At 37.4% G+C, this 8,427-nt stretch overlaps 1 protein-coding gene across 1 annotated transcript in view; it reads left to right on the plus strand.

The window, feature by feature from the left end:
* The first annotated feature begins 247 nt into the window (after positions 1-247).
* The window catches only part of LOC105453770 (solute carrier family 41 member 2-like), a 12,932-nt gene continuing 4,752 nt past the window's right edge, over positions 248-8,427 (plus strand). Inside the window, exons 1-5 of the mRNA XM_011695969.1 lie at positions 248-367; positions 2,040-2,300; positions 3,570-3,818; positions 4,182-4,459; positions 7,861-8,185. Coding sequence (XP_011694271.1) covers positions 2,042-2,300; positions 3,570-3,818; positions 4,182-4,459; positions 7,861-8,185 — 1,111 coding nt within the window. The 5' untranslated portion in view covers positions 248-367; positions 2,040-2,041. The remainder of the gene's footprint in view (positions 368-2,039; positions 2,301-3,569; positions 3,819-4,181; positions 4,460-7,860; positions 8,186-8,427) is intronic.

The following is an 8,427-nucleotide window of genomic DNA, read 5'->3' on the forward strand; positions in this document are numbered from 1 at the left end:
TTTTTTTTTAATACTCCTTTATTTTCTCCCTCCCTCCCCCCTTCCCTGCCGATAAGCGCGATGGTCTCGACTAGATATGCAATTGCCGGTGGCGATAAATCGCCGTTACAGCGATAACGACGTTGAACATCGCGAACGCACCGAGAGTTCCCGATAACGCGCGCAAAATAATTTGATTACCTGTAACAGTGACGACAAACAGTTTTCCAGATAGTCTCCCGATGATCTCTAACGTGCGGTCGTGTGTTTTCAGTTTCTGTAGGTCGAAGATCGCGGAAACAGGCAGATCCGACGTGAGATTGTCGCAGGTTGATCCTAAGGTCTGCCGAACGGGTTACTGCAACACCGTAGGCCAGCAGCGAATTCGGTAAGTACTTAATACATTAAGATATACATTTTGTTACACGGGAAGAACAATTTTATTGAAAGGTCTAAAAATTTTGCTGAAAACAGACACCTGGAAATAATTTTTTGTCGAATCATCAAAATAATTTGTTGGAATATTAAAACTGATAAGCATTGCTATAAAACGTTTTGATATTCCAGCAATCATATTTTGACTTTCGCACCAAATTATTTTGATCATTGAACAAAAATTATTTTCAGATCTGGATTCAGCAAAATTATTCTTTCCGTGTTATAATATACAGATGCGCTGAAAAAATGCGAGAGAAGAGGAATCATATCAAAGAACTCATATTCCGCGGATATTCCGCGGAATTTAGCCGTGTTCAAAAAAATATGTTGTGCACGGAAAGAACGATTTTGGTGAAAGGTCTAAAAATTTTGCTAAAAACAGATCTGAAAATAATTTTTTGTTGAATTATCAAAATAATTTGTTGGAATGTTAAAACTGATAAGCATTGCTATAAAACGTTTTGATATTCTAGCAATCATTTTGACTTTCGCACAAAATTATTTTGATTATTGAACAAAAATTATTTTCAGATCTAGATTCAGCAAAATTGTTTTTTCCGTGTGCAAATTCCGTCTCGTCTTTTTGCAATTATAAGAACTACAAGTTAGACCGTAATACTACTGACGCATAGCACTTGTTTCCTTGTTATAATACATTGACAATGTTGACCTCCTTTAAATGTGTCTCCTTTAGACTTTGAAAGCGTTATTTCTATTCGCGAATTAATTTACATTTGTTTCTCGGCCGCCTTGCACATTACACTTATCGAAGACCAATGAATGTGATGAGAATGAACACTACACAAAACTAGAGTTTTATATGTGTGATACATATGTTAATGTTAATGTCGTTGTACGTGCCTACATTATTCTAATCTACTAATTTCCATCGATTTGATAATCATTTATTATAATTCACCAGCTGTTATGTTATTATAATTTCCATTCAAAACAGTCAAGTATTACAATTTTTAAATCAACTGCCTTTTCGAAAACCTGCAATTCTTGTTTGTGTCACGCTCGGCTTTTCGAACACTCTGAATCGAAAATTTAACTCCCGAAGATTTCTGTTGTAAATATCGAATCGAGAATTCCGCCTATGAAGTCTACAAGATGAATGAGGCTTAAAACTTAAGATTTCAAAATCAATCATAACTGATATACAATGTCAATATGTAATGTCGTTGTACGTACATATGTACATTATTCTAATTTACTAATTTCCATCGCTTTAATAATCAGTTATTATAATTCACCAGCTGTTATATTATTATAATTCATTAATTTCCATTCAAAACAGTCAAGCATTACAATTTTTAAATCAACTGCCTTTTCGGAAACTTGCAATTCTTTGTTTGTGTCACTCTCGGCTTTTCGAACACTTTAAATCGAGGATTTAACTCCCGAAGATTTCTAGTATCTAAATATCGGATCGAGACTTCCTATGAAACGGCGTCTACAAGATGAATGAGAATTAAGACTTAAGATTTCAGAAAATTGATCAATCATAATCGATGATTCTTCTCACGTGAAGAGGATAAATTTAATTTGCGATTGGTCAATTTTTTTTAAATCTCAAGTCTCACTGTACAGACGCCGCCTAATCAAGTCGACTTTCGCAGATATGGTCGCTTTTCTGGACTCGGAGATTGAGCCGACGTTGATGAACGTCGGCGTTGGTCTCACGCCGACGGACAACAACCGTAGCAACGATGACAGGCTGACGAGCGACATTGGGAGAATCAGGGACCAAGCTTTCACTACGCCCCGCGTAACGATGCCGAACGGCAGGGACGGCTATGCGCTGAAATTCGACGGCATCAGTGACAAGAAGCTGAGCGTGGACATCAATCCGGAGCCCGACTTCGTGAAGAAAGTCGCCGGTAAGAGAAGAGATTCGCGAAGAGATTCACCCGCGCGGTAGCTTAGCGCGCGCGCGCGATCCTCGCGCATGACTATGCTTATATGCGGATAAATGCTAATCCCGAAAGTCTCGCGTGACGTTAATGAGGAAAGATAAAAGTCGTCGGGAAGAATATGCATGGCAAAGTCGTTCGGATTGGACGGCATAAATTATTACATCTTTGCGGTACGTGAATTCTTACGTCACTAACGGTATCGATCGGTTTCGATCGCCGCGAATGGAGATAAGAATTGCATCCGCCTATACGGCATTGAAGTTTGAATTTATTTGAATAGGATTAAAAATAAAGTTTTCCTCGTTTTCAATTTTTCCCGTGAAACATTTACGCTCCAGAACGCTTTTTCCTTGACACTCAGACATACAATTAGCCTAATAGGAAATGCAAAAAAATGAATATAAGTTTAGCGTAAAAATAGATAATGAAATAATACAATTTTGTTGCGAGACCGATAGTTTTCCGTGCACTTTGCTTACCGACTTTTACAACATGACGCAGTTGGTATTCCTATTCTTATCTACACGCTGTTGCGTTTAAAAATTGAGCCATAAAAGTAATAATTAATCATCAAATTAGACTACGGCCTTCGGACTAAAAAATAAAAATTTCGTGCACTTTCGAAACTTGGAAAATTACTTATCGCGCGACTTTCGCAACAAGACGACATTGTCGCAGTTGCTACTTCCATCCTTATCTACACGCTGTTGCGTTTAAAAATTGAGCCATAAAAATAATATTTAGTCATCAAATTGGATTACGGCCTTCGGAATAAAAAAATAATAGCTGCATATTCATGCAGACTAAATGCGATGTCGTGTCAGCGTGAAAATTATATGAATGACGCACGAATTTGTCCGGCGAACTTCCGTATAGCTTCGCGCAATTATTAGACAAACAAAGTGATGGAATATACAATGTACGAGGAGGGAGATCGCGTATAGTTTCTCAATAAAATATACTCGCGCTATAATGACCACGTGATGTAGCAGAATTTCGCCCGGTTGTCGTTTAAAGCGCTTGGCAAATTCCTAAATCGTGTTGCCGCGTTCGTGTCGTTCGTGTCGCCTCGCATCACGTTCGCATCAAGTTCGCGTTTACTTCACACCTATACAGGAAATGAGCGAACTAATCGTCGTCGTCGTCATCGTCACGGTGTGACAAATCGCTCGCGGACACACGCACACGTGTGGTGGGGAAATGTCGCACGGCGCGTCAACAATAGTGATTAAAATTACGATTACGACGCGAATGTGTGTAATTCGCGATGGTTTTTTTACCCGCTGACCGTCCCACGATTTTACGGAGATCAGGTGGAACTAGCTAGGTGTACTCCGCGCCGGTTTATAATGTCGACGCGACGAGAAGACCGCCTCTTTTCGGTGGGACGCCTCGCGCCGTTTACATGCCTTTGCGGGGAACGTGAGTTTGTTTACACGAGGATGACGGCGCTAAATGTTGACGACTACCAGGAGACCGATCGTCAGTGAGCCTTCCTAATCTCTTCTAAATCTCTCTTTCTGTTCTAAAATCAGCTGAGTGAATCTTAATTTCGCGAGTTAATTTATACAGTCCGGGCACGACGTCAGTTTGCAAATGCTCCTTTTTTTCTTTCGCGTCTCTCCTTAATAGAGGAGGATTACCGCGATCGACAGCCCCCAGACACTCTCGTGATCGATAATTATCGTGTTCGTGCAAACCGATAAATTTATTTCGGGTCTCTCGATTTCAACATGATCTGATTTATTTAAAATTATACCGATTGCGAACGCCGCAATTGAATATCCCTCGATTACGCTGTCCGTTCTGTGGGATTTTACTTAACATGTGTCGATGGGTCGACAGCCGGCTTGAAGGCGCCCGTCGGTCAGACGGACAAGAAAGGCATACCCGGCGGAGTGCATGGAAATGGATCTCTCTCCAGCGGCAGTTCTATAGTCACAATTTCGTCGGACGCCGTCTTGGATCCCGACGCGGAGCGACGTAAGGATCCAAGCGGCCACGGGGACAACAAGGACATCAGGAACGAGAGGTGGTATCACACGATCCTACAGGTGTCGGTACCGTTTTTGATCGCTGGTCTGGGTACCATCGGCGCCGGTCGTGTCCTCACCATCGCGAAGGTAAGGGCCCTCCCCGAGGAAGACGCCGCGATGTTGTCTCGATTAAAAAAAAAAGACTCGAGTGACTCAATCAAACATTTTTCACCTCTTTATCGTTTTCTTTTTTTGATAGAGATATTTGCTCACGTCCCCGAAGATAGAATACAATAGCTTACCTATTTATCGAAGATATTTATCGAAGACGGTGAAATTGATATACATACATACAGGGTGTCTCATACTCAATGGTACAGCGCTTGTGGGCAGGTAGTGTGGACCAAACTGAACAAAAAAGTCCTTTATTAATTTGCGATCTTCGCAATAATTATCGAGATACTAATCATTTTAAAAAAAGAAAAAAATTTACATAATGGCTAAGCTTAACTATGATTCTATCATTTTAATAACTTTAAGTCTGTTTTACGAAACTTAAAGTTATTCGGAAAGACAATGGCATTAAACTTTTGCTGCATATAATTTTGAATAATTTAAACGATTTATTAAAAACATATTTTTCTGGTTTGGAATAAAATATTTTTGTCCCCACTCTCTATGTCTAACCAAATACTTGGCAATTTGTGTGATCTCATATTTGTTTTTGGACAACTTTTATTTGTTAAAATAATATTTTTGATTTAGATAAGATGTACCTAATGTACGATACACTTGGCGTAAATTTTTTTTTAATGATTAACATTTCGATAACTATTGCGAAGATCGCAAAATGGTAGAAGATTTTTTTGTTCAGTTTGGTCCACACTACCTCCCCACAAGCGCTGTACCATTGAGTACGAGACACCCTGTATATATATGTATAAATGTATATATATATCGAAATTGATATATTTTCCCCTCAATATTTACCGATGCATTTTATCGGATAGCGCGATGTAGGATACAGTGTCGCTCTTACAAGCGCTGACGCGGCTGCATAAACACCTTTGAGTGCCGTTTCACATTTTTAATATTGATCTCACGTATAGATCGTCGGGCGGAGATTACGGGCGCGATCGCGGTGGGTTCCGTCGAAGAATTTATCCTCTCTCAATCATTTGATTAGCTGCGAACAAAATAATCAAGTCGTTATCGCGGGTTCATACATAGGATAATAATCTCGAAGCCTTCTTCTCTAAAAACGAACGGATGTGACGGTGTCGACTCGTCAACAATACCATGTTTATCATGATAAGAATAAGTAACGCGTTACACACACCGTGCGTCTCGAACTGTTTGTCTAGCATTCTTTAATCTATATTTTTCGGTTTTACACGGTAATCAAAATGTTAGATAAATTTACTTTGTATAAAACGAAGATATAATACGTTACCGTTAAAATCCGAATTCACTAGATAAAATTAGAATGGTTGATTAAACCGTAAAATCGAAAACCTATGTGGACAGTACAATTATAGATTTCGTTTTGCTCCGTAAACAGGGAAGGGGGACCTCGTTACGCGTGGAAAGTCGAAAACCCGAAACAGTATAATTATAGATCGATCGTTTCAACTAAATTTAAAACTAATTTTAACTAGTAAAACAGGATTTTAACGATTATGGGATTGACGGTAACATATATAAAAAATATACCACATACGAAACGAAGGGTAAATAGGAATCAAAGCGCTGGTGTTGGTGCGCAAAGAAATATTTAATGCAATAATTTAATATAACATATAAAAACGTACTTAGATCAAAGTTGCGACGGTAGTTAACACGCGCACTGCTCCTGTTATTTTATTCAGTTATACAAATATTTTTTGTTCTGATGTATATTTCGCGTGCTCTTTTGCATATTCTATCCAGCTTTCTAACTGGCTTGCGATAAATGCCCTTCATCTACGGGTTTCTGAGTAACCACACTGAAAGAACAATTTTGCTGAATCCAGATCTAAAAATAACTTTTGTTCAATAATCAAAATAATTTTGTGCGAAAATCAAAATGATTGCTGAAATATTAAAATGTTTTATAGCAATGCTTATCAGTTTTAACATTTCAACAAATTATTTTAATAATGCAATAAAAAATTAATTTTACATCTGTTTTTAGCAAAATTTTTAAACCTTTCAACAAAATTGTTCTTTCCGCGCACCTAGCGGCGAATTACACGATATTTTATCATATTGGTATATTGATCAGTGCGGAGTTGTTGAAGTTTTTTTGGAGGATTTACGCGTCTAAATGTCATTAATTGTACTAAGAAGAATTGTTATTGCTGAAGAAGGCTAAAAAATAGTCGAAACGTACGTTTTTTTATATGTTATATTAAATTATTGCATTAAATATTTCTGTACGCACCGACACCAGCGCTTTGATTCCTATTTACTCTTTGTTTTACTTGTTGTTTTATCATAAGGTGAATCTTATTACTTTTTAATATACCACACATATACAGGGAATGATTACTTTTCAAAAGTAACTAGTTATCGTTTCTCGTTACCGAGTTAAAAAAATAACTAGTTACCGTTACTATAGTTACACTTTTTTAAAATAACTCGTTATCATTACACGGAGAGAATTTTTTTTTTAATTTACTCTGAAAATCATGTTAATTGTGGGACAATATAGTATTTCCGCAAATTTTACTGTGCATTACAATAAATTTTACTGTACACTACAATAAATTTGTTATAGTATATATTATATTTAAAAAAATAATGAAAATCACATAAAATTCGTTGAAATACTATATTGTCCTATATGATTAACATGATTTTACTATTCCGTTACTTTTTTAATGCTAAAACAGGATCAATCTAAATAATTTAAGATGCAATTTTTTGTATATATAAAAATACAACTAGGAAAATGAAAGTCTTTTTAATATGAGCTAGAGCTTCCAACTTCGTGCTTAATATTTCGAAATAAATTTATATAATATATATACATATCCAATTTTATAAGCTACGCGCCAGTTAAGTTTTCGATCTTGAAACGCAATTCAGCTGATATTTTTCACAATAAATTTTTTAAAGTATTTTAAGATGCATATATAACGTAAAAATATCTTATTAAAGTACTCGTCAATTTAAATTGTGATATTAATTGACTTATGGCATTCTTAAGATGTCATAAATCAATCACAGAGTTATATTAATATTTTAAGACATTATTTAAAACAGCTCTTAAAATAAGAATAAACTATGTGAATACTAGCTAAAAACTGAAGATTGAATGTACATACGAAAATTTTGTCATAAATGCAAAAAGTTCAAAATACAAAAAGTAACGATAAAAGTAACTGTATAATTTGTAACCATTACCAAAAAAATGTAACTACGTTACCATTACAGTTACCAAAAAGAAAAAAGAATAGCGTCGTTACTAAAAAAAAGTAACTGTAACGGTAACTTATACAAGTAACGAGTTACTTCCAATCCCTGCTCATACATAGGTATTCTAATCTCAACGTATTTGTTTTCAGAATATGCCTGCTTTCATTGAAGTCCCCCAGCTACTGATTCTGACTACGGCACTGCAGGGTCTGAAGGGTAATCTCGATATGTGCTTGGCGTCGCGGCTGTGCACCCAGGCGAATTTAGGCAACATGACCAGCCGGCGGGAGATCATCAAGATGATCGTCGGGAACATCGCCCTGGTGCAGATCCAGGCGATTGTCGCGGCCTGCTGCCTGTCGCTGTTCGGCATGGGGGTGGGCGCGTTCAATGGGAACGGCTTCGACTGGGATCGCGCCCTGCTGCTGGCGGTTTCGTGCATGTGCACGGCGACCAGCTCCTGCTTCATCTTGGGTAAGCCGTCCTCTCGCCGGGCTGTTAAACGCTTATTAAAACGTCGACTAATGCACGCCTCTATACACGCTACGCTCTCACGAATTGACACACCCTCGGAGGCAGGGCTGGGCATATTTCAAATACTTGTATTTGAAATACAGTATTTGAAATACAATTTGTATTTTGTATTTTGTATTTCAGCGGAACACATAAAAGTATTTTGTATTTTGTATTTCAAATAAATTATTCAATGTATTTTG

This window comes from Wasmannia auropunctata, unplaced genomic scaffold (genome assembly GCF_000956235.1).
Source record: "Wasmannia auropunctata unplaced genomic scaffold, wasmannia.A_1.0 LD335995.1, whole genome shotgun sequence".
Classification (NCBI taxonomy): Eukaryota; Metazoa; Arthropoda; class Insecta; order Hymenoptera; family Formicidae; genus Wasmannia; species Wasmannia auropunctata.